This window comes from Panthera tigris, chromosome D1 (genome assembly GCF_018350195.1).
Source record: "Panthera tigris isolate Pti1 chromosome D1, P.tigris_Pti1_mat1.1, whole genome shotgun sequence".
NCBI classification, from domain to species: Eukaryota; Metazoa; Chordata; class Mammalia; order Carnivora; family Felidae; genus Panthera; species Panthera tigris.
Genome location: NC_056669.1, coordinates 69,245,041 through 69,266,780, shown reverse-complemented (window position 1 = coordinate 69,266,780; position 21,740 = coordinate 69,245,041). Strand labels below are relative to the sequence as shown.

The window sequence follows — 21,740 nt, the reverse complement described above, 5'->3', positions numbered from 1 at the left end:
TAGGGGTTAGTCAGCTAGCATTTACAAATGATGGTGTAGGCCGTTTGTGATGATTTGAATCAATGGCGTTACCTACTAGACATATAGATGCTACCAATGCTCCCCAAATTAATATTTGATAGGTTAATTTTTTTAAGTAAATGATGGTGATAGTTTTATTAGATTTTCAGACTTCCTTGCTTCTCCCTCCCTCCCTCCCTCCTTCCTTCCTTGGAATAACAGAATAAGATGGACTATGGGTCCCTCAAAGTAAGGTAAAATGTTTTGGCCTGATTCCAGTATGGAACAAAGTTTCCATATTTTATCTAAAATCTTTGCTGACATAATTCCTCCAATGTTTCCTGGAGAATTTCTAGAACTTGGACTAGAACTTGTGAATTATGCCAAGGAGGACACCTGATTGGCCCACAGCAGGGTTAGAACTACTTTTTGTTTGTTTTCCTATTAAGTATTGGGCTTATTTGTAGGGAGGATAGAGTGAGCCAAATGACACTATTGTATATATAAATATATATATTAAAAATGAAGATGTTTTTTGAAGGAAGATTGGTGGAAACTCTATGGAATATCAGAGACTTTCTGTAGGAAATTATAGCTTCTATTTTGATACAGGGAAAGGATTCCTGTTTGACAGACCTCTCTAAACCTAACATGGACTACAGAATCACCTCCCTTGATCTTAACTTACAGCAGAACATTTAAAAACAATTTTTTTTTTTTTACCATTTATTCATTTTTGAAAGGCAGAGACAGAGCGTGGACGGGGGAGGGGTAGAGAGAGAGACACACACAGAAACAGAAGCAGGCTCCAGGCTCTGAGCCATCAGCACAGAGCCCCAAGCGGGGCTCGAACTCACGGACCGCGAGATCACGACCTGAGCCTGTCGGCCGCTTAACCGTCTGAGCCACCCAGGCGCCCCCGAACATTTTGATAATAAATCAAGATTGGTGAGGTTTTTGTTGTGTTGTTGCCTGAGGATGTTTCTGAAGTTTCTCCATGAGATTCCCTGTATTGCAACATTTGTTAAATCGCTCTACTTAGCAGTCCTCAAAGAGTACTGGGAATTTCCAATTTAACAGAATGTTGGCAGTAACAACTGGGCACACTAGGACAATAACCTGTTTCCCTTTAGGTCTCTGATGTGTGAGTGTACCTAGATGAGGAAGAGGATATTCACTTTCCGGTACCGTGCAGCACAATTCATCTCCTCAGCATAAACCTTGGTTTGGACAACACTTTGGTTATCACGCATGGGGGCTGGGAGTTTTTTCTCTTCCGAACTAAACAATGATTACAAGTTTTTCAACAAAGTTCTTTCCGCAAGATCCGTTTTCATTCCAAATTACACAAACCAGGTCCTCTTCCTCTTTGCTTTCTCTGCTTGCAACGCCCCTCCCACTCTTCTCAAAACCGGGGAAGAACTCGTACTCATCCTTCAAGATTCAGCTCAAATGTCTCTCCCTGGTGGAGGCTTCCTCAACATGCCAGGCAGAGCCGGTTACTCTCTGTCTGCTGCTCCCGTAGCTCATTGCGAGCAACCGGGCTTTTAACACAGCACAGTGGGTTTCCATTTATCGGGCGGGTCTTGCCCCCGCGGTCTGAGCTTCCAGCGCCGAGACCGCGTCTTTTAGTCACTCCTCCCCCCAAACCCCGTGAGGATCGTCCACCGTTTGGCACATGGTAGGCTCAGAGAAGTTGGATGACTGAAACTCTTATTAACTGGCGACCTTCTGGCCACAGGAGCAACAAGCGACCCAGGTTCCTCCCGACGTGTGATAGGCGGCTCAAGTGAAGGAGGAGTTTCAGCTGGCACCCGGTTCCCGCCAAGCCAGCTTTTAAAAACAAACAGCTGCAGATACCGAGGCATAGAGGGTGGGCCTCACGACGACCGCCTTTCGTGAACCCAGGTGGGTGAATAGCCGCCAGGTGAGCTCGCTAAGGCCATTTCGGAGTTTGCTCAATTAAGGGAAACGTCTTAGAGCACTCGGGGTCCCAGAGCTATTTCTCTAACTCTGGGCAGGAGACGCTGTCCGTTTTTTTCTAACGGTAACAGGAAGTCGAAGGAAAAACGTGGGATTCAGAGGTTTGGGCCTCTCAGACACGAGGATCGCCGAGGATCCGGGTCTGACGTCTGTGAGGGCCGGCGCCCAGCACTCCGCCACCCCAGCCCCTAGGCAGAACGCCCACCGCAAGCGGCCGCTCCCTCTTTCACCCTCACCCTCGGCGCCCCGCCCACTCCCGGGCGCTGAGCCGCCATCCTCGCGAGAACACCGCTAGCCTCGCCTCTTCGGACTCCAGGCTCTCGCGAGAAGAGGCTTAGGAGCCGGCCTGTAACCTGCCCCCGCGGCTCTGCTGGCCGCAGCCGCCTGAGTGGCCGCTGCCACAGACACCTCCAGAGGGACCCAGTTGAGGAGGAAGCGGAGGTGTCGCTGGCCCCCCGCCTTCGCCTAGGTCCTCCCTGGACACTCAAGAGGGACTGCAGGTTCGAGGGTGACTGGACTCACCTGGGGAACTCGGTGGGGGCGGCGCCGGAGGCTGGGCTGGGCTGGGCGAAAGAGGAAGGGGGCGGAGGGCGAATCTGGGCTTGAGCGCCGGGCTGCCGTGGCGGTGGTCTGGGTGTCTCAGACCCTGCTGGGAGACCGTGGGTGGGGTTCTGGGCTCCGGCAGCTGGCCCCTGATTCGGAGAGGCAAGGAAGGGATTTGGATTTTCGGCGGTGCTGTTTTTGGGTTGGGAGTCCCGAGGCCCTTCCCCAAGGGATGAAGGCGATACCCTCATCCCTCCTTCCCTGGGCAGAGTAACCCCGTGCCCCGCCCCTTTTTCTGTCACCACTGGGCTAACGCAGCGACATCCTTAGGAGGGCGCATCACAATAGAGGATAGAGTGGCAAGGCAGTCTCCCTTTGGGTGAAGAGGAGTGAGACTCCAAAAATGTGCTGCGTGGTTTTCTGCTGTAACAGTATCACGTATGGTGAAGCTTTGTTTTCCCAAAACCTACACAGAAAAGCTGCCTATTTTTTCCTTCTTCAGATGCAAGTCCCGTAACACCCTTTTTCCTCCTTAATGGGGTGCTGGGACACGAGACATAATTTGGTAATTTGTTAGTGTGGGGGTAGTGTGATCATCCCTAGAGCCCGTGGATTTGGTACAGTAGTTGTCAGTACTTAGAGTCCATGTTAAAAAGTCGCTAGTCCACACTTGCTAAAGATAGAGCGTCACTTGCTTGGCTTTTTGTGCACTTAGCATATGAAGATTATTTAACTTTTTTTGGTCTTTTAGAGTCGTCATGCTTTTAATTTAAATGAATCTCAATGAAACAGCGCAGTATATTGGTTTTATTTGGTTAGGCACCCCCACCCCCACTCCCCACGCGCACAAGGCTTTGATCAAGGCCTTTTAGAGAGGGAATTAGGGATAAATTTTGAATGAAATAGACCATAGAGATTGGAATAAGAAGTCTAATGAGGAATGCAACCATAAGGGCCAAAAAAAGTTTCTGTGCTAGAGAGCCCATCCAGGACTGAAGTCCAAGCCTTGAAAATGAGGACTGCAGTTGTCATTTGAATGTAAATTGAAAAGCGGTAGAAAATACTTGGGAAAGGACTTGATGGTTGTTAAGACTGTTTAAAAGAGTGTGAGAATTACTTTTGAAGGTGTAAAGTGTTTTATAAATTTCCCTAACATTTCTCAGAGTTTATGATCTATCTGCTATTGTTATACATAAAGAGGAAGTAAGGGGGATTCTGAAGTGTGGAGTGTGGTAATAAACCATGGAATTAACATAGTGTTCAATCAGGAAAGCTTTCAGTAACTCAACAATGTTTTTGAGCTCTTTCACCTTTTTTCTCCCAAAAAAGCTTTCAGATGGGCTTTTTACTTCTATGTCACCCTTCCACCAGTCAGAATATTTTCTTTCTTACACTTTTTTTAAAGCCTAATGAAAAAATATTTTAAAATATTTTTTTAAATGTTTATTTTTGAGAGGAGAGAGAGAGAGCTCGAGTGAGAGCAGGGGAGGGGCAGAGGGAGAGGGAGACACAGAATCTGAAGCAGTCTCCAGGCTCTGAGCTGTCAGCACAGAACTGGATGTGGGGCTAAACTCACAAACTGTGCGATCGTGACCTGAGCCAAAATTTTTTTTGTTATTAACTATTAAATTGCAAGCCAGCAAGATCTGCTTTGTGGTTTTTTTTACATTTAGGTGACTTGGTAAAGTGTGAGAGTGATCTGGAAAATATGCACCTTTCATAGGAGTACATTATGAATAGCAAACTCCTACGCCTTCAGGTACCAGGCAGATGAAAGTAACTGCACTAGAGGGTTTATGCTTCATCTTAGAGGGAATCTAGTTCTCAGGTCCACTTGTTTAGTGCCATACATGAATATAGGCCCAGTTTTCAGCCTTCTTAATAGAACACAGTATCTTTTGATTTTTGCTTGAACCCAAACCTGTCAGTAGTTGTAGCCTGCTTTCCAGTTTGGGACCTCTGTTATAGGTCAGAATGAGTAAATTTTACAACTGAAAAATAAAAAAGATTTAAAGCAAGTATCCCAATTAGTTTGGAATTTCAGACCTACGAAGATTTGGGGAAAATGTCAGGTCTAATTGAAAACAGGTAAGTTTAATAGCCAAACTTAATAACTTTTAAGTACAGTAGGGCAAATGGAACTGGTATTTATTAACATTTTAACTATGGAAACAACTGAAGAAGAAACTTCTCAGTATTTATGGTTTAATGACTCAGGGTTCTTTTTTCTTTTTAAATATAATTTATTGTCCAGTTAGCTCACATACAGTGTATACAGTGTGCTGTTGGCTTGGGGAGTAGATTCCCGTGATTCATCGCTTACATACAACACCCTGTGCTCGTCCCAACAAGTGCCTTCCTCAATGCCCATCACCCATTTTCCCCCCTCCCCCCCATCAACCCTCCGTTTTTTCTCTGTATTTAAAACTCTCTTAGGCTTTGCCTCCCTTTCTATTTGAAACTATTTTTTTTACCTTCCCTTCCCCCATGGTCTTCTGTTAAGTTTCCCCAATTCTACATATGAGTGAAAACATACGATATCTGTCTTCGCTGACTGACTTATTTCACTTAGCATTAATACCCTCCAGTTCCATCCACGTTGTTGCAAATGGCAAGATTTCATTCTTTCTCATTGCCAGCTAGTATTCCATTGTATATATAAACCACATCTTCTTTATTCATCAGTTGATGGACATTTGGGCTCTTTCCGTAATTCAGCTGTTGTCAGCACTACTATAAACATTGGAGTACATGTGCCCATGTGAATCAGCACTCCTGTATCCTTTGGATAAATTCCTAGTAGTGCTACTTCTGGGTCGTAGGGGAATTCTATCTTTAATTTTTTGAGGAACCTCCACACTTTTTCAGAGCAGCTGCACCAGTTTGCATTCCCACCAGTAGTGCAAGAGGGTTCCCGTTTCTCTGCATCCTCGTCAACATCTGTAGTTTCCTGAATTGTTATTTAACCACTCTGGCCGGTGTGAGGTGGTATCTCAGTGTGGTTTTGATATGTATGTCCCTGATGATGAGTGATGGTGAGCATCTTTTCCTGTTTCTGTTAGCCATCTGGATGTCTTCTTTGGAAAAATGTCTATTCATGTTTTCTGCCCATTTCTATACTGGATTGTTTTTCAGGCGTTGACTTTGTTAAGTTTTTTATACTTTGGATACTAACCCTTTATTTGATATGTCATTGGCAAATATCTTCTCCCATTCTGTCAGTTGCCTTTTAGTTTTGTTGATTGTTTCCTTTGCTCTGCAGAAGTTTTTTTATCTTGGCGAGGTCCCAATAGTTCATTTTTGCTTTTATTTCCCTTGCCTTCAGAGATGTGTCGAGTAAAAAGTTGCTGTGGCTAAGGTCAAAGAGGTTGTTGCCTGTTTTCTCCTCTAGGGTTTTGATGGTTTCTTGTCTCACATTTAGGTCTTTCATCCATTTTGAGTTTATTTTTGTATATGGTGTAAGAGAGTGGTCCAGTTTCATTCTTCTGTATGAGAGAGACTGTCTTTTTTCCATTTGGATATTTTTTCCTTCTTTGTCAGAGATTAGTTGGCCATACATTTGTGGGTCCAGTTCTGGGTTCTGTATTCTATTCATTGTTTTATATGTCTGTTTTTGTGCCAGTACCATAGTGTCTTGATGATTACAGCTTGGTAGTACAGGCTAAAGTCTGGGATGGTGATGCCTCCTGCTTTGGTTTTCTTTTTCAACATTACTTTGGCTATTCAGGGTCTTCTGTGGTTCCATACAAATTTTAGGATTGTTTGTTCTAGCTCTGAGAAGAATGCTGGTGCAATTTTGATTGGGATTGCATTGAATGTGTAGATTGCTTTGGGTAGTGTTGACATTTTAACAATATTTGTTCTTCCAGTCCATGAGCATGGAATGTTTTTCCTTTTCTTTGTGTCTTTCATAAGTTTTCTATAGTTTTCATAAGTGTCTTTCATAAGTTTTCTATAGTTTTCAGCATACAGATCTTTTTACATCTTTGATTAGGTTTATTCCTAGGTATTTTATGGTTCTTGGTGCAATTGTAAATGGGGCCGATTTCTTGATTTCTCTTTTTGTCGCTTCATTATTGGTGTATAGAAATGCAACCAATTTTATACATTGATATAATCCTGTACGTTGATTTCATATCCTGTGACTTTGCTGAATTCATGTATCAGTTCTAGCTGCTTTTTGGTGGAGTCTTTCGGGTTTTCCATGTAAAGTATCATGTAATGACTCACACTCTGAGCAAAGCTGATTTATAGGTATCTTGTAAGGAAATTGGTTTATTGAGAGGCCCTTTATTGTACTTGTAATTAATATGTGAAGTTAAATTCAGAGGACCCTCTGTAACTCATCTATGGTTTTGAATGTTTATTGGTTGCTCTGCCATCTCACATTGTCTTCTCAGTCATTGACACTTACTGGAAGCAGTATTGGTTCCTTGGATTCTGTTCCTGGCAGATGGGGTGAGGAGAAGGTGCATAGTGATAGAAATGGGATGGGGAGAGTGTGATGTGAAGCAGGCATTCATGTTCCTCTTCTTTACGTTGTACATTAAAAAACTGATTTAACTAGTTTTTCTTGTAAGAATAGGTACTTTGACAAAACACAGTGCATTATACATTGTAGAGCTTGGTGATATTTGTAGGATTGAACCCCGTGGATTAAAGCACATTTACCCATTAGTATGAAATACTTTAATCACATAATCTGATTCATATTTAGTTGGGCTGAAGGGAATGGAAGTTTAGAGGTCAGACCAAGAAGAAAAGTGGACCTTAGGCACATTGAAGGCAAGGTGGAGGGTCTTTGATGGCTGTAAGGGTGAGAGAGGAGGCTAGGTAAGGGAGAGAATTTTGAAAAGGAAGATAAAATGGTGAAGTACCCTTTTGTCTACTGTGTAGTTTTACAAAGTTTTACTAAATTTACCATAACGCCTACAAAGACTACAGAGAATATTGATTTTTTTATGAGGACTACTTTGGTAGTTTGAAGACTTGATTTTCTACCTTTTAGCTCAGTCTTCTCAAATCAGACTAGTCTACTATCTCTTCATCAGTCCCTCCTCCTCTCTCTAGTATAGGAAGTGAAACAGGCACTGTGTAATATGTCTGTTTGTGAGGTGTTGCTGTTTGAGAGTTTTAAAAACATTCTGAAGTGGGGCGCCTGGGTGGCGCAGTCGGTTAAGCGTCCGACTTCAGCCAGGTCACGATCTCACGGTCCGAGTTCGAGCCCTGCGTCAGGCTCTGGGCTGATGGCTCGGAGCCTGGAGCCTGTTTCCGATTCTGTGTCTCCCTCTCTCTCTGCCCCTCCCCCATTCAAGCTCTGTCTCTCTCTGTCCCCAAAAAAAAAAAAAAAAAAAAAAAAAAAAAAAACGTTGAAAAAAAATAAAAACACTCTGAAGAATCTGTTGTGTATTTGTGGAGATTATGTTTGAAGGGGGAAACATTTTCTGCTTCCTGTGTTTCTGCCATGACTTGTAAAGTAGGAAGTTCTCTTTTGGAAGTAGCTTTCCTCCTTTTTTCTATCTCCTGAGCTGTCTTCCCAAGAAAGCATTAGGTGAAGCTAGAAGGGATTGAGTATGTTTTTGCTCAGTGCCTTTTGGTTCTGTTTTTGGAGCTCCCAATTCTTAGGATGTACATTTTCTGCTTGTGTGTATGGTAGATTTATCTGAGCAGGCTGGGGCCTGAGGAGGGAAAAAGAACTGGAAAGCTACAGATCTAAGTAAGTTTAATTTATGTTTGAAGTAATAGGAAGCTTTTTTGGCAACTGGTTTTAGCTGTATTTTTATCTTTGACTCCTGTATTTTGTTTCTTTGTTGGTTATGAACCCACAGTAAGGGGGGAAGAGGTAGTTATTGGTGTTCATTAAGGGAGGAAGAACTGTTTAATAATTTTTTATCCTTTTGGATAGAGTGTTTATTAGGGTTCAAGTTAACATTGCATTTCTTCTATGGCTTGCTCTGGTTTACTTTGGCATCCTTGAAACACACTTCCTTGCTAAGCAGGTAGCAATCTAAAGCACAGAGATGGAAGACAAGCAATCAGAATTCAGAGATCCTCCCTGAGAGAGGATCAAGAGGTTAGTAAATGTTAGTGGTAGATGATGGGAATACAGTGAACTCTGAGTACTTGAAACAGCCCAAACTTGAACATAAACGAATAAAGATTTTATGTAGAATATGTGATCTTATGTCACAGTAGATTGCTGAAGATCAGTAAGATGTTAAGAGATATCTTTGCCATTCAAAGCATCTTTCATTGCCCTTAATTAATAGTTTATATTTTTCTGATTGAAAATGTAAAATATCTGGGACTTGGTGCTTACTTTTATCTTTAATTAGTTGAAATGAGTTATCTATTAATATTTTTGGTCACAAATTGAAATTAACATTTAGTATTTGGCTGAGGATGACAGTCTCATAGTGAATCACTGATTGAAGTACTTTATTAGAAACTATGCATAACACTTTTCTGAGGCCATTTTAATTATAATCCTACTTTTCTGCTTGTACTACCCTACTTGGGATCATTTAGATCTGAGTTTAAACAGAGATGTTAGCTCTGTGAGGTTACTTCACCTCTATGAGCCTTTGTTTCCTCACATGAAAAGTGGAACTAGAACACAATTGTCATGAGTTTAAGAATGAAATAAAAAAAACTTATGTAAAAGTGCCACGTAAATAGTAAAGTGACTATCACTTGTTAGTACGTTTTTCTGTGCTTATGCTTCAAAAATAGCACACATCCATCAGGGTAAATTTACATCTAGCTATCTCTCTTGGATAGAAACAAGTTCAAATGGCTGTTTACAGCTTCGCTATATGGCTCTTCCACTAGAAATTATAAAGGTGTTTTTTTGTTGTTTTTTATTCTAGTCAGCACTGAACAATAGGAAGTTCTTTTTCTTGCTTTTCATGTAGGCATCCATTGACTGATGTCTGGAATTCTATGTAATTTGAATGCCAGATGGAATAGTAGCATAGAGTGAGATGGTTTGGCAATTTAAAAATCATTTATTTGGAATGTCTGGGTGGCTTAGTCAGTCAAGCATCTGTCTCTTGATTTCGGCTCAGGTCATGATCTCAGGGTCAAGAGATCTAGCCCCACATCTGGCTCCGTGCTGGGTGTGGAGTCTGCTTAAGTTTCTCTCCCTCTGTCTCTCGGCCCGTGTCCCATTTGTGCTCTTTCACTCTCTCAAAAAAAAAAAAAATTAAAAAAATAATCTGTTAGGATACTGTTATCTACTTCTAAAAAAATAAAATCATTTTTACCAATTTGGATTGTTTCCCTTTTGTTTCTTTGGTCACTGCTATAGCAGGTAAGTAGAAAATTATTCTACATTTTCTATTTGTAGACTACATTAAGTTTCACCTTAAAAATAAGTTTTAGGGGCGCCTGGGTGGCTCAGTCGGTTAAGCGTCCGACTTCAGCTCGGGTCATGATCTCACGGTCCGTGAGTTCTAGCCCCACGTTCGGCTCTGGGCTGATGGCTCAGAGCCTGGAGCCTGCTTCCCATTCTGTGTCTCCCTGTCTCTCTGCCTGTCTCCTGTTCGTGCTCTCTCTCTCTCTCAAAAATAAATAAACATTTAAAAAAATTAAAAAAAATAAGTTTTAAAGCTCAGAAACCTCAGAATCTCAATCTGAGATCTCAGATACAAAATTGTACAAGAAAGTATTTTGATAATTTTCTTATTCTTGAATGATCATACAAATAGTGCTGAATTATTTTAAAGCTAATTATTTCATTCAGGGCAGCGTGCTTTATACAATGCAGGATTGAATTTGATTTTTCTCACATTTGGAGAGCAAACAACACACTCTGCTCAGCCCTTTTGGTTCCTCATTTGTTAATTGAGACTTTTCTTCAAGACGTTCCTGTAAGATGGTAATTGTGGGGCACTGTTGTTTCCTTCTTATTGAGTAGTCCACATTGTCTGAGTTTCTCTTTTAAAAGTGAATGCTGAGTTATTAGTGGTGGAATTATAAAACCATAATGCTGAAAATACTTGAAATCATTAATACTCTGATTTTTGGAAGAATAAATTGAAGTGCAGAATAAATCCTCTTACTTGATTTTGATAAAAGTTATTGGCTGGTAGTGGGAAAGCTGAGACTAGAATACAGATCTGCAAGTCTCCTGTTTCTGAGTGATTTATTTCAGTTATCTCCCTAGTGGGTTGCATGTACTTCTGGAAGTGTATGAAAAACTTGTTTGTTGTGCCATTTGAAAGAAAAAATAGAACTTCCATTTATATATACTTTACTCAGTCCCTTTTTTTATTTCCATTTTGTGTTTATGTAGTGTATTTATAATACTAGAAAGCAGTATATATGCATTATTTATATACATGTATGCATATGTTGTTGTTAAATTAGTTGAACTCAACATTAAGAAAGGGGTAAAAGTGTCATTTTAGAAGAAAAGTGGTGTGACATCTTTCATTGCTTTCATTTGTCATTCATTAGTGACTGATAAATTTAACAGTAGTCTTGAACACTTGTTGGTTTTGAAATTGTTTTACAATGAGCACTTTGAAAAATTACTTATGAAAGTATATTTTTGGAAGTAATTTCTTTTCGACCAAAAAAGTATAATGCAGTGCATGCAATTTGGGACATTTAGCAAAGAGCAAGGAAGAAAATAGCACTGAAATCCCATGACCCAAAGATTATGGCTTCCAGAATCTGTCGGTCAGTCTGTCTGCCTCTGTCTTTTTACACACGCACACACACACACACATTTATTCTCTATGTAACGACTTAAAAATTTTAAGAAATTAAAAGAAAATTTGAATAATATAACAGATATGTAATTAGATTTAAAAATTAACATTTCTTCCCTCCTCTTTCCTTTCCCCTTCCTCTTATCATAAATGCTTTGATAAACAATATTTGTAGGATAAAATTTTAAAAGGGTTCTTGTGTCAAAGTGTATGATATCCTACAAGTTTTACAATTTATATTCCCACAAGCTTGAGTAGCCATCTTCTCTATACTTAAGCCATCACTGTTTGTCATTAAACCAACCAGCAAACCTTTGGCGATTTGATGGGTTAAACATCTCAGATTTAACTTGGGTTTCTTATATTACTAGTGAGGTCGAATATTTCTTCTTTTCCCCTTTTTGGCCACTCATATTCTTTTTGTAAATTGCTAGTTCGTGAACTTTGCCCATTTTTCCATCATAGTATTCAGGTACTTTAATATGGATATATAAATATTCTCTATATATTTAAGATTTTAATTTTTTATTTTGTATGTAAAATCTTTTATAGTTTTCTTTGAGTTTTATGTAGTCTAACCAATCCTTCTTGAAGCCTGTGTGCCATCCTAAATCTGATCCCTGATGAAGTTTTTACTAGTTTTTGTTGAGAATATTAGCTTAAATTGGCTGGCAGCACATTCCTGTTTCTCATACTAGCAGTCTTTGGCTTGATGGTTTTGTTTTGTTTTTTTTCTGAGACTTGGAAAGGCTTAGATACCCCTTCTTTATTCTGAGTCAGATAATTATTCACTTATATTTTCTCCTTGATTTTGTTGTGATTTTATGTTATACTTTGAAATTTTTAATGTGAAATTTGGAAAGGATCTTCTGCTCAAATAGGTAAGCAGTTAATTTTTTTTAGAACCTGTATCTAACCTTGAATCTGTCTGTAATCCAGCTATCTAACTCTTACTGATTTGAAATGCTACCACTAGCACTTTTTATTTTCTGGGAATAGCATTTTAATTGGTTGTGTATTAAGTTTGAGAGACAGTGTATATATATAGTATGTTGGAAAAAACACTGAATTTGACTATAGCGGTATGTATCTGTGTCCTAGCTTATTTATTAGCTATATGACATTAGGCAAATAACATAATCCCTTTAAGCCTAAGCCAGTTTCTCAATTTTTTAGAAAGGCATCAGTAGAAGACCTCTCTTGTGTCTTACAGGATTGATATGTGGATTAGCATAGATAATATATGTGAAAATCCAACCTGTTATCCAAGGTTTCCTGAATTAGATGCATCTAGCCCCTGTACCTCCGTCCTACTTGAAAAATCTCAGTAAATATTTTGCTGTAGTTCACTTAATGCTGAAACATATTTAACCTACCACTAGTCTGGTAAACTTCCCAAATGAGGATAGCTTCACCTTTTTCTTCAAGAACCCATTTTGATAATGTCTTGGTCATTGCTTACTATTCTAGATGGAGGTATTTAATAGGACTGGAATGCATTTGAGTGACATGGCAGTCCTTTTCATTGCTACTAAATCTGCACTTACATTTATAATGTGCATCTACTGTTTATTTAAACAAAACCAAAGAAACTGAGTGTTGCAGTTTAGAACATGCTAATAGTAGGCCTTTTATTTACTTAGAGTATATAAATTAACACAGTGTTCAAATATCAAAACTATATTAAAAGAATACTCAAAAACCTTCCTTACATCTGTATTGCTTTCACCCCATTTCCATCTGTCCCTGTAGGTAACCATTTCTATTAGTGTCTTGTTTATCTTTCTAGAGTTCTTTTTGCAAAAATAAATAGATGTATATTTGTGTTTATGTATAGATATATGTATATAATTTGTTCAGAAAAAAAAAAACAAACCGTATCCTACTTGTTCTTCACTTTCCCCCCCCCATCTAATAATATATCTTGGATATGATCGATAATTGTACATGGGGATCTCCCTTATTCTTTTTTATAGATGCATAGTAGTTCATTCTGTCGATGTACCAGTTTATTCATTTAGCCTCTTTTGACGCACATTCAGATTGCTTTCAGTTTCGTGCCATTACAAATAATGCCACAGTGAATATATTTTGAATATTTTGTTTAGTATTTGTGGAGTTGTATCTTCAGGCTAGATTTTTGCAAGTGGGACTGGTAAACATTTGTATAATTTAGATATTATAAAATTTTTCTCCATGGGGGTTATATTGTTTGTTTTTCATTAGCAGTGTATGAGAATGTAGAGAATATCTGTTTCTCCTCAGTCTTACCAACACAGTTTATGGTCAGAATTGGAGATATTATTTTGCATTTCTCTTATGAGTTAGGTTGAACATACTTTAATAGATTGAAGGCCATTTACCTTTATTTTTCTGATAATTTCCCATGTCTTTTGAACATTCTCTATTTCTTGTGGGGGAGAGCTGTGGGGTTTTTTCTCTTTTTAAAGAGCTTTTTATGTAGTGAAAAGTATTTTTTAAGTTTTGTTATTTCTGCTGCTTTTTGTAGTACAATGGTGTTTATTTTTATGTAGACAAATAAGAAAGGCTTTACCTTCTTCCAGATTATAAAGGAAATCACCTATTTTTTTCTAGTATATGAATGATTTCAGTTTTTAAAATAGCTGATCCATTCGGAGTTTATCCTAGTATTTGTGAGGTACGTGTTCAATTTTAAGTTTTCCCAAATGTTATTTATCCGTTTGTCCCAATACCACTTATTAGTGTCTGTCTTTTCCTCAAGTGATTTGAGAAACCACTTCTTTATCATATATAAAATTTCATCATGTTTTAGGGATCTATTTCTGGACCTTTTATTCTGTTCTGTTGTTTTGTCTGTCTATTCATATACCAGTGTCACAGACTTTTAGTTTTTGTAATAAGGCTCAATGATCTCTGAATATAAGTAATTTTATTATTTGTTAAATTTTTTTTAACGTTTATTTTTGAGAGAGGAAGAGAGAGCTCAAGCCAGGGAGGGGCAGGGGGGGCGGGGACTGAGGATCGGAAGCAGTCTCTGCTGTCAGCACGGAGCCTAACATGGGGCTTGAACTCACAAACAGCAAGATCATAACCCAAAGTCAGATATTTAACCGACTGAGACACCCAGGCGCCCCGAAAATAATTTTTATTTTATTTATAAGTGGAACATTACCTGTAATATTAAGATACAAAGATATGTATAGTGTGTGTGTGCAAGTAATTTGTCTCAAGGCAAATTTTAGATTCCTTAAAATGAAACATTTAGAGGACAAAACTATTTTGGTGGGGGAGGCTCTGATATTCTGCCTCTAATTGTGCTGGCATATATGATAGTTACTAGCCACATATCGCTTTTTAAATTTAGATTAATTAAAATGGAAAATTAAAAATTTCCTCAGTTGTACATTCTAAGTGCTTAATAGCCACATATGGCTAGTTGCTACTTTTTGTACAGTGTAGACATAAGCCATTTTCATTAAAACACGAAGTTTTGTTGGGTAGCACAACAGTCCAGAACTTGAATATACTTATGGCCTTTTCTGGCCTGTTGAGTTGATGGCAGATAAACAAGCAAAAATCTGAAAGGAATAGAGGGTAGCAGGGATAATGAACAGGGCAAAATGGAACAGTATAATAAAGGTTATATGAAGGAAATATATAACTTATTTAAAAAGTCTCAGAAGGAAAAAAATATTTTTTAAAGGGTCATGGAGGAAAAAAGAAAACAATTAAGAGTCTTTGTTTAAAGGGTGCTTGTTCTTAGGAGTTGAATGTAATCTCCTTTGATTTAGGCACTTCATCAGCTTATTGGAGATTTGCCTATATTAAATTTTATGTCAAGGTGATTTGTTCAATTAAGATGTTTTCAGTTTTGAATGCAATACTATTTGGTCATACAAGAAAAGGAAAAATGGGGACATATGAACAGAAAACAAAACTTAAAATTTTTTTAGAATATTAAAAAAATCATAGGTCTTTTGTGAGTTTTAAGAATTTAGCACTATAAACAGCATCTAGTTCTTTACAAATGCTATCCATGTAATGCAGGTACTTAGAAAATGCTTAAGATGTGGAAAGATTTTCAAACATTCATTGATCTGTTTAAGATGATAAAACAAACATTTCTTGAAGTGTTAGTGCCTTGACTAAGAAGTCAGCAAAATTTGAATAGAAATTCTATGGGGCGCCTGGTTGGCTCAGTTGGTTGAGCGTCCGGCTTCGGCTCAGGTTTTTTGGTTTTTCAGGTTTTCGGCTCACAGTTTTTGAGTTCAAGCCCCGCATTGGGCTCTGTGCTGACATCTCAGAGCCTGGAGCCTGTTTCAGATTCTGTCTCTCTCTCTCTCTCTCTCTGTCTCTCTCTCTCTCTCTCTCTCTCTCTCTCTCTCTCTCTACTCCTCCCCTGCTCACATTCTATCTCTCTCTCTCTCAAAAATAAATATTAAAAAAAAATTAAAAAAAAGAAATTCTCCATTTTTAAGAGTCTCTTATGCTTTGATGGGGGGTGGGAGGGAGGGGAGGGTGGGTGATGGGTATTGAGGAGGGCACCTTTTGGGATGAGCACTGGGTGTTGTATGGAAACAAATTTGACAATAAATTTCATATATTGAAAAAAAAATTCTATAGAAGTTGTAAAATCAATTACCTCAAAGATTTTATCTCCAAGTAGCCTCTGGAAGATCAGGGGCTGAATGTGAGTTGGCATTGGAAGTTTTACATTTTGGTGGATTAAATAAGGAGGCCTTTTAAATAGCCAAAGAACTTTACTTTTAATGGAAATTCCATGCAATTTTATTAAATCTGTGACTATCTCTAGCGGTTAGCAAAACATCTGAAGAAATGTTAAGTACCTAATGAATACATTTTGAACGAAAGCATAAATCATTTAAATTTGATATCATGGAACTAGTTACACAAAATTTAGTCAGACATAATCTAGTATAAAAATAACCTGAATAAACTTCTTAACTTTATTCACTTGCCTTACTTTAACTGTATCCAATCAGAGAAGGACAAGCCTTGACAATTGAAAGGGCTTCCTTCTGTGAAATTGACCCACAGCTTTAAGGAATATTTTGGGGAAACTTAAGGGTTATTTGATAATATTATTTAAAATGTTTTCAGGGCTATTTCCTATACTTTCCCTCCTTTAACCCCACTTTCTTAGTGTATATCTCCTGAGAGCAAGTATTGACAATAAAAATTGAATTGTTATAATTTTTGCTCATTTGAGGGTAGGATTCACATGATTGGTGCTCTTTACCATAACTAAAACATGGGTATAATTATATGGTACTATTCTTTTTTAATACAAGCAACTAAGTTTAAGACTGTCCAAAAATCTTCATAATTTATATTTCCCTTTACTAATAGATTGTGTTAAATGAAATTTCTTTCATCTTAATGTTAAAACATTTTGTAAAAGCTTATATATCAGTTGTACTAAACTGTGGGGACACACTTGAATCATACTTTCTTCTTGTCCTTAAGGATCTTACAGTTTAATATAAGACACGTGGCAGAAACATTCTACCAGTGCATAATGATGGGGCTTGGCACATGCTACCCCAAAATGTGGTACCTTGGCATATCGATTACTTTAAGCTGAGGGAATGTGAGAAATGGCATGTGTAGGATGGACTTTCTGACCTGTCCCTAAAGCAAGTCAAAAAACCCTCATGAGAGGTATCTTCCTTTATCCAGAGGAAAGGATTATTCTTCTCTCTGAAGATGAAGAGATACAGAGAAGAATCAGAGGAACAGGCAGTTTGCTACACTTAGCTCATACTCTGTCCTGTTACATCTTTCCACAACTTTCCACTCTTCATCACATAAGAACTAAATAAGAACCCTCAGATTAATGATTTCTTCAGGTTTTAATTTCTTTATGAACGCTCCAGTGTCATGTAAAATTTATATTAAACAAATCTGTATGCTTTTCTTCTGTTAATCTGTCTTTTGTTACAGGGGTTTCAGTTGAGAACTTCCAAGGGTAGAGGAAAAAGATATTTTCCTCTTCTATAATATGTATTGACATATTGTAGAAGCAGTCAGAAACAAACAAACAAAAACTACACTTAAGCAAGTAAAATTAAACAGGGAAGATAATTTCTGTAACAGAGCCACCTCCAAGTACTTTATTGTAGATAATGCTGTATTATGCAAACAGCATGTGTTATACTCAAATACTATAAGGAATATAGTGAAAAGTCTCATTCCAGCCTTTCTGCAGAGGCAACTTTGTCATAAGTTTTATGTGATATTTATAATGATTTTAAAAACATATGCATGCATGGGTATATATATTTTATTTATTTTTAAAGTAAGCCCTATGCCCAACAAGGGCCTTGAACTCACAACCCAAAGATCAAGAGTCACATGCGCTGCTGACTGAGCCAGCTAGGCACATCGTGTTTGGTTTGCATATGTATTTTTATTTTTAAATTTAATTAAATTTTTTATTTTTTTAAGTTTATTTTTATTTATTTTGAAAGAGAGAGAGCAAGTGGGGGAGGGCAGAGAGAGGGAGAATCCCAAGCCCCATTGTGGGGCTCAAACTCACAAACTGTGAGATCATGACTTGAGCTGAAGAGGCAGATGCTTAACCAACTGAGCCACTCAGGTGCTCCCTGACTCATCTATTTTTTATAACAATTTGATTGGAAGTTATAGGTAATAGAGAAAATAATGGTAATGAGAATTATGTTATTTTTTCACATTTAAGGAAATTGAGGACTTGGAGGTTAAGAAGCTTCTACAAAGTCATACGACTAGTTTTTCTGATTCCAAAATCTTTTTGTCTTAGTCACTTAGTATTGTGGCAGAAGTAGAAAGGTTCCCACCAGTTTTCATTATCAAAAGTTATGTGTGTCATTATGGCAGTGAGCAGTGGGAAGATAGCTAGAAGTATCCTTGATGGTAATGGGGACAATATGATTTAGGTTTTTTGATTAAAACTTGGTTTAAATATGTCATGCTAATATGTTTGATAATTATAAGTATTAAACATCTCTGCTAATTTTTTCACTTTCTTTTTGAATTTCTTTGTAAATTTACATCCAATAAAATTCTCTTTCTGGTGTACAGGTCTTATGAATTTTGACAAAGGCATACAGTTGCATAACTACCACCACCGCAATCCAGATATAGAATAGTTCCATCACCCCCCCCAAAATTAACTTGTGCTGTCCCCGTGTAGTTCCCCAAGCCCTAGGCCCTGGCTGTTCTGTTCTATATCCCTGTCTTCTCAAGAATGTTATAGAAATGGAATCGTCTGGTATGGAACCTTTGAGTCTGGTTTCTTTAGCTTACCATAACACTTTTGAGATTCCATTTTGTTGAGTGTATCAGTAGTAACTCTAATTACTTACATGTTGTATTGTTAGATGCTTTCCCACCTGTGTTTACAGATAACATCCAGTCTTTGTTTCTCTGTAGTCTATGGATTGGGTAATTTCTACTGATCTGTTTTCAAGTTCCCTTATTTTTTTCCTCATCTTGTGTGCTGTTTTGCCCATCTAATGAAATTTTCGTTTTAGTTATTCTTTCCAGCTACAGCTGAAGTTTTCATTTTTTGATAATGCTCATTTATTGAGAATCCCTTTCTGCCATTCATCAAGACCACCTTCTTATTGTAGTTCTTTGAATATATTCCTTTAATTGTTTAAATATGTGGTTTGAAGTCATTCACTAAATCCTATATCTGGGCCTACCTGGAGTCACTTTCTATTGATTGCTGTTTTACTTTCTTATTTCTTTGCATCGCATAATTTTTGGCAGAAACCAGGGTATTGATTATAATGTTCTTATGAGTATTGTTGTTTTGTTCTAGTGGACCATTAAGTTGCCTGGACTCAATCGCAAACATTGTTTCCCAAGCAGTGTATACCATCTGATATCTGTGCTTAGTTCTTACTTCTTCCAGCTACTTGTTTTTTAGTATGGTCTCCTGGGAGTGAGTGGAGGAAAGTGCTCCCGCCACCTGTGTAATTTGGTGATCAGCCAAAAATTTGGGCCTAGATTACATTCACATTTTGGAGCTCACCCTCCCTGTACTTCCTCTACTTTTGGATATTCCCTTTTAATTTCTAGCTTCTCTGGCTCTGGTGGTTTCTGTCCTCTGACACTCTTAAGCCAATAAAGGTTTCAGCTTTCTGCTGCTTGGGCTGTGTATGGTTGGGCCTACACTCGGTTTAAAAAGCATCAAACTCCTAGATCTTATGCCATGCAGCTTTCAAGGGTAAATTCCTCTGTAGTCTACCACAGAGGGCCTGGAGTCTCTCCTCCATGCATGTGTAATTTAGCCTAGTAGAATTTATGTTTAGATTTTGGGCCATACCTCTGTGTGGTTCTTTCACTTCCACTATGTCTGACTTAAATTTCCAGCTGCACTTCTAGTTCTGAATTGTTTTCTCTACTACTTTGAGCTGTATGGCTGGCTGGTTTCCTTCACCATATTTCTAGGGGATTGGGAAGGGCACTCAGCATAAGAACTTCATCTGAACACAAAATTCTGTTACCTTTCAGAATATGCTCTTCTTTCACTACTTTATGCTTTGGGATATTTGCCAGTGCTTTTAAACAGTAGTTTTAAAAATATTTTATCCAGGTTTACAGGGGGCCTGGGTGGCTCAATTGGTTAGGTGTCTGAATTCGGCTCATGTCACCATCTCACGGTTTGTGGGTTTGAGCCCCACGTCGGGCTCTGTGCTGACAGCTCAGAGCCTGGAGCCTGCTTCGGATTCTGTGTCTCCCTTTCTCTCTGCCCCTTCCCTGCTTGAACTCTCTCTCTCTCTCTCTCTCTCTCTCTCTCTCTCTCTCTCTCTCAAAAATAAACATTAAAAAAGTATTTTCTCAAGGCTTAAATCATTGTTATCTGTAGGAGGCTCACATGATTGCTTAACTTGGCTGCCTGTACAGGTTTCTTTTCACCCCTCTGGTTTACTTTTCTTTTAAAAGTTGCTTCTAGGGGCATCTGGATGGCTCAGTCAGTTAAGTGTTGACTCTTGATCTCAGCTCAGGTCATGATCTCAGGGTTCCTGAGATTGAGCCCCATGTTGGGCTCTGTGCTGACAATGCAGAGCCGGCTTGGGATTCTCTCTCTCCCTCTCTTTGCCCCTCCCCGCCTCTCAAAATAAATAAACTTTTAAAAAGTTGCTCTCACCTGTTGTTTTTATTATTTTTTAAGTTTATTTATTTTGAGAAAGAGCAGAAGGGACAGGGAGAGGGAGAGAGAGAATCCCATCAGGCTCCACACTGTCAGTGCTGAGCCCGACAGGGGGCTCAAACTCACAAAGTGTGAGACCATGACCTGAGCTGAAATCAAGAGTCTGAGGCTTAACGGACTGAGCCAGCCAGGCAACCCCCTCCTCCCAGCCTGTTCTTTTTCTTTCACAATTATCTGTAGCAGTATTCATTCTCTCCAGCCTCTCCAATTATTGATGTAGTTAAAATATCCTCTGGATACTTGCCTTTCTTTGCAGCCAAAGGCAGTCTTGTCTTGGCTCTTTGGGCTGGTATCACTGTGTGATTTTATTCTTTTCATTGTTTTTCCACTTACTTATCAGGTCTTTCTCTCCAGTAACCACCACACTTGAATTACTTTGTTTGCAAAGTTTGAGAGAGAAAAACAATTTCCCGTTAATAGAAAAGTTCTCATATAATGACACTATTCAGAATGAGATCCCAGTAGGATGAACAAAGCCACAAGATGGCTGAAGTTTAAAAAAAGACATCTGCTGGCTGTAGGGAACAAATGTTATGAATTTCTGTATACCTAGCTTAGTATGTTAGAAAGAACATGGGCTTGGGACACCTGAGTAGCCCAGTTGATTATGCATGGACTCTTGATTTTGACTCAGGTCATGATCTGGTTGGTGAGTTTGAGCCCGCGTTGGGCTCTGCACTGACAGAAGCCTGCTTGAGATGCTCTCTCCCTCTCTCTCTGCCCCTGCCCTTCTTGTGCATGTGCCCGCCCTCCATCTCTCTCTCTCAAAAAAAAATAAAATAAACAAAAAGAACATGGGCTTTCTGTTAGACTGGGATTCTAATGTTAGCTCTAAGATCTTTTCATCTATAAAACATGATTATAATACTAGCTTGTTTTGAGCTTTAAATAGGAGAAAATTAAACTTCCTAGCCCACTGATACATAACATAGGACAGAATAAAGTCTCCATGTACTATCCTTTTTTCAAAAAAAAAAAAACAAAACTTTTCTATGAATCATTGCCATTAATTAATACTACCTGGAAATAGTATCCTAAAGGCCACTTATTTATGTTATTATAGTCTTGAAGATTCTGTTCCCCCACACCCCCTTTTTAAATAGTAATATCCAAGAGAAGAGAAGTAATTGAATTGCCTTTTTCCTAGTTGACTTTTGACAGTCTCCTGAATGCATGTCTCTAGCCAGTTGGCCTAGTTGTTCCTCCCTCTGCAGAGATTATATCTAAATTATTTAGAATTTAGATTATTTCTTGTCATAGGCTCTGGGTCTGGAGTTTTCTCTTGTCCAGCA

The 21,740-nt window shown here is 38.5% G+C and overlaps 2 protein-coding genes across 9 annotated transcripts in view; one reads left to right on the top strand and one right to left on the bottom strand.

Moving 5' to 3' along the window:
- Positions 1-1,449: 1,449 nt before the first annotated feature.
- The window catches only part of BTBD10 (BTB domain containing 10), an 87,269-nt gene continuing 66,978 nt past the window's right edge, over positions 1,450-21,740 (top strand). For 3 of the 8 annotated variants that reach the window (XR_006208610.1, XM_042959352.1, XM_042959343.1), the window contains exon 1: positions 2,071-2,483. Coding sequence is in view for 2 of the 8 variants with exons in the window: in XM_042959350.1 (XP_042815284.1) it covers positions 2,930-2,964; positions 4,558-4,614 (92 nt within the window). In the remaining 6 variants the exon portion in view is untranslated. Of the gene's footprint in view, positions 1,909-2,070; positions 2,484-2,816; positions 3,092-4,098; positions 4,615-21,740 lie in introns of those variants that run through there. The other 5 variants (XM_042959353.1, XM_042959348.1, XM_042959350.1 and 2 more) reach the window with 4 other exon arrangements.
- Positions 1,902-2,824, bottom strand: LOC102964044 (atherin-like). Its single transcript, XM_042959356.1, has 2 exons — positions 2,506-2,824; positions 1,902-2,041 (listed from the first exon to the last, which is right to left on the bottom strand). Exons 1-2 carry the CDS (start codon positions 2,775-2,777, stop codon positions 2,008-2,010), a joined length of 306 nt encoding a protein of 101 aa, XP_042815290.1. The 5' UTR covers positions 2,778-2,824; the 3' UTR covers positions 1,902-2,007.